At 33.7% G+C, this 13,583-nt stretch overlaps 1 protein-coding gene across 6 annotated transcripts in view; it reads left to right on the forward strand.

Moving 5' to 3' along the window:
* The window catches only part of SHOC2 (SHOC2 leucine rich repeat scaffold protein), a 112,990-nt gene extending 99,625 nt beyond the window's left edge, over positions 1-13,365 (forward strand). For 5 of the 6 annotated variants that reach the window (XM_033421052.2, XM_004265848.4, XM_049697067.1 and 2 more), the window contains 5 exons: positions 1,706-1,894; positions 7,122-7,244; positions 9,188-9,325; positions 9,647-9,764; positions 11,261-13,365. In XM_033421052.2, the coding sequence (XP_033276943.1) occupies positions 1,706-1,894; positions 7,122-7,244; positions 9,188-9,325; positions 9,647-9,764; positions 11,261-11,469 (777 nt within the window). In that variant the 3' untranslated portion in view covers positions 11,470-13,365. The remainder of the gene's footprint in view (positions 1-1,705; positions 1,895-7,121; positions 7,245-9,187; positions 9,326-9,646; positions 9,765-11,260) is intronic. The other variant, XM_033421055.2, reaches the window with a different exon arrangement.
* The last annotated feature ends 218 nt before the right edge of the window (positions 13,366-13,583 follow it).

Consider the following 13,583-nt stretch of genomic DNA (forward strand, 5'->3'; position numbering starts at 1 on the left):
AGAACTCCTTTATTTACAGTGGAGTAGGATGTAGACATTTTCCCTGAATTGACTGCCATGAAAGTTTTCTCTTTCTCTATTCTTTCTTTTTTCTGTGTATAGCAGTTGACAAATGTTGAGTAGCTTATTCATGTTCATCATAAAGGACAAGTTTCAGTTCACTTCACTAATTATAACTTCAATTATATAGTTATTTTTTTCCTTCAGTGGGCCTTGCAAATCACAGCTGACACTTCAGGTACTAAGTCTTCAGTTTCCTCATGGTAGATAGCCAAAATTAGAACATTATTTAAAACACACACCTCACAACGTTTGTTTTCTCCTTGCTTGGGCCTTTACATCAATCCAGAATATTTTCTTCTGCTTCTCTGAGTATTTAAAATTTTTTTTCATCCTTTAAGATCTGGCACACTCTCAGACTCTCAGCCTTCTTCCTGCTTTTCTGGTTATTCCAGTATTTATTCTTTTCTTTGAATTTAAATAAAGAAGTGACTTAAAATTTGAGCACTTATTATAATGCGAGGTATTGTAAAGCTGTTTATATATTTTTATTTCTTTAAAAAAACTCTATTATAGCCTATAAAATAAGGCATCATCATTTTACAAATGAATAAAACTAGTGTTCAGAGAAATAACTTGCCCAAAGTCACAAGCTACTAAAAGATAGGGCCAGGGTATAAAACTGCTTTATAGCCTGTACCAGTGTTTCTCAGACATTAATGAGCATACAGATTACCTGGGAATCTTAAGACTCATATTATGATTCTGTAGGAGTGGGGCCTAAGAGTCCTTATTTCTAGCATGCTCTCAGGGGATTATGATGCTGCTCTTCCTTGAGCCAGACTTTGAATAGCAAGAGCCTATTCTGTATACTTTATTACTGATTATATACAGTTATATATTATTTTCTTTTTCCTATCTGTGTGCTTTATTTCTCTAAGTGGGATTTAGTCTTCTTAATGGCAGAGACTCTTATAACACCTAGCACTGTGGTTTCATGGTGGGAGACTGAAATAAGAGGGAATATGGGGTTATATGCTAAGTAAATACTTGTTTGGTAGATGTATATTCCCTCAGAAATTTACTGTATGGAAAAGCAATATATAATATGAGGAAGTATATTATCTTCTGAATTTAATATTCCTAAAAGGAACATTTAAATTACTGAATGACACATTACTCTGTGCTAAGCATTATATTAACCTTAGTAATAATTTAGAGATAGGTACTTAACTAAGACCTGGATAGGATTGATCACATAGCAGGTGGCAGAGTCAGGACTCAGACCCAGGACTGTCTGATACCAATGTTTCTGCTTTTATAGAGGTCTAAAACTAGCCACTCATGAAACACCTCTTACCCACAGATATATTTTCTTTACCCTGTAGACTGTTTTAAATAAATTAAAGCCAAAGAATAAAAATCAAGAGATTTAATATAAATAAATGAATTTCCTGTTTCTTTGTAAAGTCTGGAAATCTGACTACATTGGCTCCACATTCCTGCAAGGCAACAGTTAGCTAGAGCTGAGTAGTGAGTGACTTTCCTCTAGATGAGGCATCACAGAACTGGTCCAACCGGTCTGTCATTTGTTACCTGCAAGGCCCTTTGAGGCATTTGTTTGGGACTGCTGCTCTGTCCTCTACAGAATAAGTCTTGTTACGGTTCTAATTCTTATGTTTATTTCATTTTTTTTTTTTTACAGAGTCTTTTATCAAGTCTTGTGAAACTGAATAGTTTGACCTTAGCTAGAAACTGCTTCCAGTTATATCCAGTAGGTGGTCCATCTCAGTTTTCCACCATCTATTCCCTCAACATGGAACACAATCGAATCAACAAAATCCCATTCGGAATTTTCTCCAGAGCAAAAGTATTAAGTAAGCTGAATATGAAGGTAAGCCTCTATTTGTATTAGGGGAAAATAACTACTATGACTAGTACTTCTAATATTTATGGTTTATCAGAATGGGTACTTGTTTCTGGCTGATGAGAATCTAAACTGATAATAAGGATACTTCAGGACAATTTGTGTTAGACAACAAATAGCTTAGAACCATGCAATATCCTTAGCAGTTTGAATAATCATGAATATCCATAAAGCATAGTTGTAGGGATATTTATTACAGAGCTTTCCATTTAACTGGTACCAACTTATTGAAATTAATAGGGATTTCATTTCTTAAAAGTACTATATCTTCAGTGAAATAATATGAAGCAATTACAAATAATACTCTAGTGTAGAAGAATATTAAATAGCAGTTGAAATATTCTCAATTTATTAAGTAGGAAAAAGTTAAGCATGTAAAGATTCTCTTTGTACACATTGTTTTTAAAAGCTGTTTTTAATGTGTTCAATTATATATTAAATATCTGTAGATTTATATGCATACATACAGCCAGTGTTTACTAAAATATAATGTTTATCTTTGAATATCAGAATTATTTATGGGTGATCTCTTTTTTTTTAATCTTTTTTATTGAGGTATAATTGACCTCCAACATTATATTAGTTTCAGATGTACAACATAATGATTCAGTATTTGTATATATTGTTAAATGATCACCGCAGTAGGTCTAGTTAAAATCCATCACCATACATAGTTACAGAATTTTTTTTTCTTGTAATGAGAACTTTTAAGATTTACTCTCTCATCAACTTTCAAATATGCAATACAATATTATTAACTATAATCATCATGCTGTACTTTTGACTCTCTTCATCCATTTCATCTACCCTCTACCCCCCTGCCTCTGGCAACCACCAATATGTTCTTTTTCTCTCTGAGCTTGGTTTTTGTTATTGCTGTTGCTTGTTTGTTTTTTTTGGATTCCACATATAAGTGAGATCATATGGTATTTTTCTTTCTTTGTCTGACTTATTTCATTTAGCATAATGCCTTCAAAGTCCATCCATGTCCTCACAAATAACAAGGTTTTTATACTTTTTTATGACTGGATAGTATTCCATTGAATATATATACCACATCTTCTTTATCCATTGATTCATTGGTGGACACTTAGGTTGTTTCCATATCTTGGCTGTTGTAAATAATGTTGCAATGAACATAAAGGTGCATATTTCTTTTTGAGTTAGTGTTTTTGTTTTCTTTGGGTAAATACATTGGAGTAGAAATGCTGGATCATATGGTAATTCTCTTTTTAATTTTTTGAGGAACCTCCATACTGTTTTCCATTGGGACTGCACCGATTTACATTCCCACCAACAGTGCAGAAGGATTCCTTTTTCTCCACATTCTCACCAACACTTGTTATTTCTTGTCATTTTGATAATAGCCATTCTGACAGCAGTGAAGTGATATCTCATTATGGTTTTGATTTGCATTTCCCTGATAATTAGTGATATTGAGTACATTTTCATGTATCTGTTGGCCATCTGTATGTCTTCTTTGGAAAAATATCTATTCAGATCCTGTGCTCATTTTTTTTTTTTTGCGGTATGCGGGCCTCTCACTGTTGTGGCCTCTCCCGTTGTGGAGCACAGGCTCCGGACGCGCAGGTTCAGCAGCCATGGCTCACGGGCCCAGCCACTCCACGGCATGTGGGATCTTCCCGGACCGGGGCACGAACCCGCGTCCCCTGCATCGGCAGGCGGACTCTGAACCACTGCGCCACCAGGGAAGCCCCTGTGCTCATTTTTTAATTGGATTGTTTGGGGGTTTTTTTGCTGTTGAGTTGTATGAGTTCTTTATATATTTTGGATATTAATCCCTTGTCAGATAGATGATTTGCAAATATTTTTTCCTAACGGGTGATTTTTAGTTTCTTTTTACTTGTCTGTATTCTCTACAGTGAATGAATTTCACATTTGTAATAAGAAAAAGGAATTTTATTGCAAAAGGAGGAAAGAAATGAAAAATGATTTGTCCAGTGATTTAATTTGTAGTGAACAAACTTTAGGCCCACAGGTAATAATAATTGGCCACATAAGTAATTCATGGCTGAGGTAGGAATCCAGAAAGCGTAGATTTCCTGCTTTCAGGTATAGTGTTCTTTATATTGTATCATACTACATCCTTTTGTCTTTGAACCATTTCAGAATACCACTAGTCTTATAATCTTAAACAAATAAAATGTACTGTTAACTAGTCTGGTTATATGAGGTTTACCAGTGGTAATGGCATTAGTTCTGAATGTTCAATTTGTAATACGAGGCTTAGACAGCAGTCCAGGTATTCATTTGGTTAAACATTTTCTTTGAAATAAATTTATTCATTTATCTATTTTTGGCTGCACTGGGTCTTCGTTGCTGCACACGGACTTTCTCTAGTTGCGGCGAGCGGGGACTACTCTTTGATATTGTGCACAGGCTTCTTATTGCAGTGGCTTCTCTTGTTGCGGAGCACGGGCTCTAGGCACACAGGCTTCAGTAGTTGTGGTTCACAGGCTCTAGAGCACAGGCTCAGTAGTTGTGGCACATGGGCTTAGTTGCTCCATGGCATGTGGGATCTTCCCGGACCAGGGCTCGAACCCTTGTCCACTGCATTGGCAGGCGGATTCTTAACCACTGCGCCACCAGGGAAGTCCCATTTGGTTAAACATTTTTATGGATGTTATGTTATTGTAATATGTTAGCTTGGAAAAGCTTGCTGTTTTCAGTGAAATGATAAAAAAAAATTGCATAGAGCTTTGAAATTAATTTTTCTTCAAAATCGAGACAAATGGTTAACAAAACATTTTCTTGAAAGAAGTCAGAATGATGCCTGACATTCTCCTCCTCACATAAGCATCAGTAGTAAATTTTTTTAATGAAAATGCTTTATCGTGCTAATAACTATCAGTGGTTTGGGCATAGGTAGATAAGAAGTTTAAATAGGTAATAAGTTTAAATATTATAATAAAAGAAAAACTTGGCTTTCAAATGTATGTTTGCTACTTGGGATTTCTCTTACGGATGATTTTGTGTAAAATGAGATCAGTAATTAATGTACATTGCAGAAAAAATTTTAAATACAGATGAACAAAAAGGACATAAAATTTTAAAATTCCACTGCTGTTAATAAATTGGCACATATCATTGATACCCAACTGGGACAGGGAATACTGATGGTCCCATCTCAGTACCAAAATACCCTGACCACACAACAGTGTGGTAAGAGTTGTTTTATAAGTGAATATGAGGAAGCGGAGAAAAAAAACTAATGAATCACTGGCATGTATTTCACTCTATTTTCTGTGTATAGCTATATCTAATTTTTAAATAAAATTAGAATCACAGTGTTTCATCATTTGTTTTTATTATTTAATGATAAGTATGTTTTTACCATCTTTTCGTATGGATTTTTAAAGTAAAATCATGAATACTTAGTGTTTTAATGATTTAATTTGCTGTCTTATTACAACTTTTTTCCTCTCCTACTTTATTGTTCAGCATCTCTAGAATTGCTGAGCTTATCTGGATTCCTTGTGGGCTATAGTTAGATATGTCTTCTTCCATTGTGCTCATGAACATTCAGATTTTATTCAGTGATTTCTATACATTACTGTGAAGTGAGGAAAACATTATATTTATCACTGGGACCTTTGAAATCTCAAGTGTTCATCTGTATAGTGTATTTTTCCGTATCCAACACAGATAATCGCATAGGGAACAAACTTCTAGTTTAGACTTAAAAATAAAAACCTAATTACTGTTTGAAAAACTTTGGAGGCTTAGAGTTTTTGTTCCTTTTCTTTTCTTTCTATTGGGTGGGCCAGAAGGTTCGTTCGGTTTTTTCCTTAAGATGGCTCTAGTAGCACTTAGTTGTCTTTAACTTCATTCAAAACAATTTTGTTAGACTGTATGTGACAGCTGTCATATCATTGTGCATTTAAAAAAAGACTTACCAAAATTGGTGAATTTTTGTGTAGCCATTTTAATATTGAAGAATAAGAAGAATATTGAAAAAAGCAACATTTTTGGCATATTATGCTTTATTATTTCAAGAAAGGTAAAAATGCAACTGAAATGCAAAAAGAAGATTTGTTCAGTGTATGGAGAAGGTGCTGTGACTGATCGAACGTGTCAAAAGTGGTTTGCGAAGTTTCATGCTGGAGATTTCTCGCTGGACGATGCTCCACGGTCAGGTAGACCAGTTGAAGTTGATAACGATCAAAATGAAACAATAATTGAGAACAATGAACATTATATTATGCGGGAGATAGCCGACATACTCAGAATATCCAAATCAAGCATTGAAAATAATTTACACCAGCTTGGTTATGTTAATCGCTTTGATGTTTGGGTTCCACATAAGTTAGGCGAAAAAACCTTCTTGACCATATTTCCACATGTGATTCTCTACTGAAACGTAATGAAAATGTTCCCTTTTTAAAACAAATTGTGATGGGCGATGAAAAGTGGATAGTGTACAACAATGTGGAATGGAAGAGATCATGGGGCAAACAGAATGAACCACCACCAACAACACCAAAGGCTGGTCTTCATCCAAAGAAGATGATGTTGTGTATATGGTGGGATTGGAAGGGAGTCTTCTATTATGAGCTCCTTCTGGAAAACCAAATGATTAATTCCAACAAGTACTGCTCGCAGTTAGACCCACTGAAGGCGGCACCTGACGAAAAGCGTCTAGAATTAGTCAACAGAAAACGCATAATCTTCCATCAGGATAACGCAGGACTGCGTGTTTCTTTGATGACCAGGCAAAAGCTGTTACAGCTTGGCTGGGAAGTTCTGATTAATCTGCTGTATTCACCAGACATTGCACCTTTGGGTTTCCATTTATTTCGGTCTTTACAGAATTCTCTTAATGGGAAAATTTTCAATTCCCTGGAAGACTGTAAAAGGCACCTGGACCAGTTCTTTGCTCAAAAACATAAAAAGTTTTGAGAAGATGGAATTATGAAGTTGCCTGAAAAATGGCAGAACTTAGTGGAACAAAAGGGTGAATACGTTGTTCAATAAAGTTCTTGGTGAAAATGAAAAAATGTGTCCTTTATTTTTACTTAGAAAACCAAAGGTGCTTTTTGGCCCATCCAATATATTTAGACATCAAAAAAGGGAATGACTTTTTCTGTTTAAGAAATCTCTTTCTATAGGGAGGTACATATGGTGCTTTGTTTTTGTGGTTTTTACCTTGAATGCTTCTTTTTGTCTTTGTCAGGACAATCAGTTGACATCACTTCCCTTGGATTTTGGAACTTGGACCAGTATGGTAGAATTGAATTTAGCTACAAATCAGCTCACGAAGATCCCTGAGGATGTGTCTGGTCTTGTTTCTCTTGAGGTGAGTATAAAAGAGCATCTAGAACTCCTTAGACTCTTCCACAGTTTTCTCACTTGTGAAGTTTCCAGTTAAACAATTTCTAAGTGGGTGAAGATCATAATTACCGGGGTTGGCCAAAAAGTTCGTTCGGGTTTTTCTGTAAGATGTTACGGAAAAACCCGAACGAACCTTTTGGCCAACCCAATAGAAATGTTAGTGCTCTCGGGACTTCCCTGGCAGTCCAGTGGTTACAACCGTGTGCTTCCAATGCAGGGGGCATGGGTTCCATCCCTGGTCTGGAACTAAGATCCCACATGCCATGTAGCATGGCCATAAGTAAATAGATAAAGTCCAGATTTAATCAGTTAAGAAAAAGAAAAGAAAAGAAATGTTAGTGCTCTCTTAAACATGCAGCCCTATTAGGATGATGAAGTGTTGACTTAATCTGGGCTCAATGCTTTTGAATTACTCTTGCCCACTAAAAGTTGGTAGGTTTGAATGCTATAAAGTATCTTTGAAAGAAAGGGTCTCTAAAACTTAGCATCTTTTAGAACATATTTTTTTCTTAGCTCTGTTTAAGAATGTTGCACCATTGTCCTCTAAAATAATTATGGGGTCCTCAGATGGGAATTCAGAACCCTTCATGTAATTCTGACCTACTTTTCTGTCCTGAATACCCACCTCCTCTTTTATTTACTAAGTTGATTATTTTCTTTGTTGGCAGTGTGTGCATATTTCTAGCTCTGTACCTTTAGTCTTATTGTTCCCAATATCTAGTATGCTCTCTTCTCATCCCCATAAATTTTTCTTTTAAAATTATTTCTCATAATTAAAGATCCATCTTCCTGTCACCTCCTCAGTCAAGGATGATTTCTCCTGCCTCTAAGTTACTAACATTTTCACCCTTTGATGAAAAAGTTTACTAATAGTAAATAAGCATTTCTAAAAATGTCCTCTGTATTCATGTTTTAAAAAAATCTAATTTCTCTATTATTATTGTATTTAGTAAGGTGAAATAGTATGGTGTAGTGGTTAACAGCAGGAGCTTTGAAGCCGAACAGATCTGGGTACAGTTCCACTTGAACTCTCTCTATTTATGGATTTAACATGCCCAAGCTTCAGTTTCCTCAGCTGTGAAATGGGGATGATAGTATTCTCCTCATAAAGTTTTAGTTAGGATTAAATGCAATAATGCACATTTCTCATTTAGTATAGTACAATGCAAATAGTAGTAAACTCAGTAAATGATAGCTCAATAAATGATATCATTTCTTGGTCTTACTGAATATATTTACTTCATTATGTGTAGTATAACTTTGGGAGAAATAAGTGGGCATAAAAAATTAGCCAGAACTTTATATAGATCTTTTCATTTAGTGCTCTTTTCACTATCCCTGTACCCAGTATTGTTTCCCCACCTAACCCTCCCCCATTGTAACTTCTCTGAGAATAAGGACTGTTATCTTCTTCAACCTTTTTTTTTCCTTCTTCAGGATATTTCAGGATGCCTTGCAATGTAATAAATTTTCTACAAATAATAACTGTAGTGGATTGATATGGGCAGTTTAGAAGTCAATTGTCTCCCTTAAATGATGGTTTGTAAGGAGTTTTGAATAAATAATTGGTTTCCTATTAGATACATATTTGTAACTATTCAGTATCAAAATACCATTAACTGTATGAATCTTAGTGCAAGTAGTTAATAATTTTATATTTTTTGTAATTTAGTTAAAATTAAATTCTTTCCTTTTGCTTTTATTAGTTTTGTCTTAAACTATTTTGTTTCCAATAACTATGGTGATTTTTTTTTAGAATAGTAAGTTTAATGTTTTGTTATATAATTAAACATTACCCTTAACATTCACTGTTTAGGAAATTAGCATTGCTTAATAAATTTTAAGCCACACAATAATACATAATTCTGTTTTGTGAGCTGTCAAACATTATCAAAAATTTCTCTTTAGGTTCTGATACTATCAAACAATCTTCTAAAGAAGCTTCCCCATGGTCTTGGAAACCTTAGGAAGTTAAGAGAGTTGGATTTAGAGGAGAACAAATTAGAATCCTTGCCAAATGAAATTGCTTATCTTAAGGATTTACAGGTAAAACATTATCCTGATGATTTTATAGGTATATAATTAAAGTTTTTGTAATGCATTCCAAATTGCATGTTATTCTTGGACCAAATAGATTTTCCTGTTATAGCATTAGGGCTGAATTTTATGTTCATGTAACCTATCTGCTTTTGTCTTCCTAACAAATGATATTTTTTGAAAGAAAAGCTTATTTAGTGATTCTTATATTATCCAATCTAATTTCTATGTTTATTTTATTGGTTTAGTAGTTTAGATGTAGTTTTTAAAAATTTACATCAGTTATAGGAAATATATATGTAACCGTCTTTTATTTTGTTAATCTTTTAGAAATTAGTCTTGACAAACAACCAATTAACCACTCTTCCGAGAGGCATTGGTCACCTTACCAATCTTACACATCTAGGCCTTGGAGAGAACCTACTTACTCATCTTCCTGAGGAAATTGGTATGAACCCTTTGGATACTTGACTTTGTAGTAATGCTTTTGTGTGTTCAAGCAGTATTTCAGATAAATATAACAAATCTACTATTTTTTTCATCTTAATCAGGTTACATCAGGCTCAAGATTTTTTTATAGAGCACCAGTAGTGGTTGGTTGGTTGGTTGGTTTTGATTAGGTTTCCTCGTGGGGTTTTAGGGTTAATATTATATTTGACAATGTTTTAGCATACTTATATTTCAGTAGATTTAACCTCAAGTTAGAAGAGTTATTTTTCTTCCAAATTTAAAAAGTACACAAGCTTGAATTAAATTAGTAGTGTCCTATGCCAAAAGAACCTTCCCTTGTGAGGTTTTAGGATTGATATTAATATTTGATTAATATTAATATTTGAGAGTACTTTAGAATTTTCTAAGTGTTTTCATATCCATTATTTCATACTATCAATGTAAACACCTTAAATTTTAGGCAGTGTAAATTGCCTCATTTTACAAAGAGAGTTAATTGATTAAGGTCACATAGTAATTCTAAAATTAGTAATCCCATGTATTATATTCTCCCATCTGTATACCATGCTGTTTCAGAGGCACTATAGATTAGTGGTTAAGAATGGTTTTGGAGTAAAATAGACAATTCAAAATCTGGCTCTGCTGCTTATTGGTTTTGTGGCTTGGATAAGGTACAGAAACTCCCTAAGCTTCAAGTTTCCTACCTGTAAAATAAGGATAGTAGTAACTTCTCATAGAGTTGCTCTGAATAATAAATAAAATCTTAAATGTGAACAAATCCATTACCTAGTAACTGTTGTTTTTTTATTTTCTACATACCACTATCAAATAATTATAAATTTTGAAGTTTAAAAATTGGAAACAATAAGGCAACTATACACTTTTATTTCTAGTATGTTTATCCATCTGGCCTCATGCAATTGCTAGAAACATTTGCCTAGAAAGTATGAGTATCCTAAGACAGTCTAAGAAAAAATTTTAAAAGATTACATAAATTGATTTTTGGCCTACTGTCAAATATGTAATAACTCTCTTAGTGAAAGATTTATACAAAGTAATAAAAACCTTTCACATGAGAAATTTATTACTGAGAGAGATTATCACATTTTCTCCAAGAGGAAAGTGATTATAGGCATTGACTGTATAATAAACTTACCTCTGGAATTTTGAAAAAATACACATGAATGCCAAGCTATCCCAAACAGAGTCTCTGGAGTTGTAGTATATGTTTTTTCAAATAAACTCCAAGCTTGAAAACTAACCATAAAGGAAGAGATTCTGATTTAATTAGTATAGAGCATGATCTGGACATCAGTTTATGTGAATATGCGGGAACGTTTGAGATCCACAGTTGTAGAGTTTTAAAACTAAGAGAAGAGAGTAAAAGGAAATGTGTGTTCAGTATGCATAATACCCAGGATAAGGATCATGCCCAGTTGAACTTTTTAAATAGTAATTAATTTTCTTAAAAAATAATTTTGTTTTTTAAAACAGGTACACTGGAGAATCTAGAAGAGCTGTATTTGAATGACAACCCCAACCTGCATAGCCTTCCCTTTGAGCTGGCTCTTTGCAGCAAGCTTTCAATCATGAGTATTGAGAACTGTCCACTCAGCCATCTTCCACCTCAGATTGTTGCTGGGGGTCCTTCTTTCATCATTCAGTTCCTAAAGATGCAGGGTCCATATCGTGCCATGGTCTGATACAAATCTGCTGGTCCCACACACTGTTCGAAAATAGACTGCCGTTAATGTTTCATATCTATATCTGTATCTATTTGTGTAGATATTGATATATTTGGCAGATTTATAAAGACTGCGTTATGTGTTTCTGCTAATAGAGGAATCATAGCCATTTAGATTTTTTTAAATTCTGTACAAAAGGCTTATATAAGTTTTCTTTGCTGAACTTGATGGATGTTTTCTGTTGTGTAATATGATATGCCAGTTTGCTTAAAACATTTGCCAACAAATTATGAAGTTATTAAATTTAAGGGCCAGAGGTAGTATAGTTAGATATACTTTCTCTTAGCAAAAATACTGGGCAAACAATTTTGTTGCAACTTTTCATATATATATTTCCCCTTACCAATTGTCAGATCTTTATAGTATTATAGGCCCTGAAGGTATAATTTTTCTTTAACTTATTTTGAAATTTGAGATTTGAATTTTATATATTGTTTACAGTCAGAGTAAATCACTGGATTTTTTTTTTTTTTTGGTTTTGATTTGCTCTGTTTTGATCAGTGAAATCTAGAGTTTATATCCTCTGCTAAAGAATTTGCATCAGCTGATTTAAATATTAAACGATATTTGCTTGTTAAAACAACTGGCAAAGTGAAAAGATACAGTCAGAAATTCTAGAATTCCTTTAATTATGTTTCTCTGATCAATTGTGAAGCAAAATATCTGAAGTGAGTCTTTGGGTTTGGGGGGAGGGTATTGAGACCTTTTCTAGTATAAATATCTTTTCTTAAGTTTGGGGGAACAGAAACTTGTAGTGTAAAGGAGTTTTCATTCCTGAAAGTTGCAGATCCACAAAAACTAACAGAATAATTTGGCAAAAAAAAAGACAAAGATACACATAAACACACATTCTATATATGTATATACAATGCTATATAGATATGTATTTATTATATCATAAACTACGATAGGTAACTTTAAGGATTTCTCCCTAGCCTTGTACAATGAAATGAATGTTTTTCTTTGAACACTGCAATATATGTATGTTTCAAGGTTATTTAACAGTGTACTATGGTTTTATATCTTGACTTGCCTTGTACATCTTTCAGTTCTGGAATATCTGCGTCTAAGCACAATATCTTCACACTGTGCTATATTGCTGCTGAACTAAATGCACTTTTCCCCACATGTGGAGTACTGGCTTCAGACAATTCAGTTCAGTACCTTTGATTTCAATCTCATCTTTCCTTTTTTGGTAGTTAATACAGTTATGGAAAAGAGCACATTGCATAGAAGCCATTGATAGTTCAGTGGAAGTTCTGTAAGATATGCATGTGCTGTTTGGTATATTTTCTTTTGCTTTACTGCTTTTAAGGCTAGCAGTATTGTGTGTGCCCCTTATTACAGTATGCTTACTTTTGATAGTGTCAGTCTAGTCGATTTAATTTTTGAAGAGACTCACAGAGCAAGTGCATTCTAGATATCATCCTAAAAAACACTTCCCATATAATGAATAACTATTATGTATAATTACATATTGCTGCTTGGTTTTCTTTTCTTTTTTTTTTTCCATTTAGATGGGCATTGTAGTTTAAATAAAACCATTTTTGAAGTAAGGTTATAACATTAAGATAGAAATTTGGAGTGTTGTTTTGCTTTTCCTGGCACTCAAAATCAGGACTAAGTTTGAGGTTCAACCTGTAGACGTAATTGGCAATTTTTAAAGGAGCAACTAAGAAATGGAAGGCAGGTAAAGATATAAAACCGTAGAATGCTTAAATGTGCTGTAAAACTATTGTAGATGTCACTGGATTTTACCAAGTAATATCCTTTCTTCTTTTTTTCCATCTACTGTGGCTTTTCAGTTAAAGTTGTGTTTATAAAAGGAATTTGTTTATTACAGCTCTACCTAGAGCTTGTGTGTATGTGTGGTTTTTAAAAATCTCATATCCAGGTGTGTTTATATCTTAAGATAATGGAACTTGAACTTTAAAGGCAGTAACATAATGTCTTTTTTTTTTTGAAAAAAATATGGGTATTGTTGCTTAAAAATGAATATAGATATGGTTTTTAAAACATTTTGGTCCCCCTACTCTCATTTATGTTAGTTTGCAGGAGAAATGCAAAGTGAT

Source organism: Orcinus orca, chromosome 14, assembly GCF_937001465.1.
Source record: "Orcinus orca chromosome 14, mOrcOrc1.1, whole genome shotgun sequence".
Lineage (NCBI taxonomy): Eukaryota > Metazoa > Chordata > Mammalia > Artiodactyla > Delphinidae > Orcinus > Orcinus orca.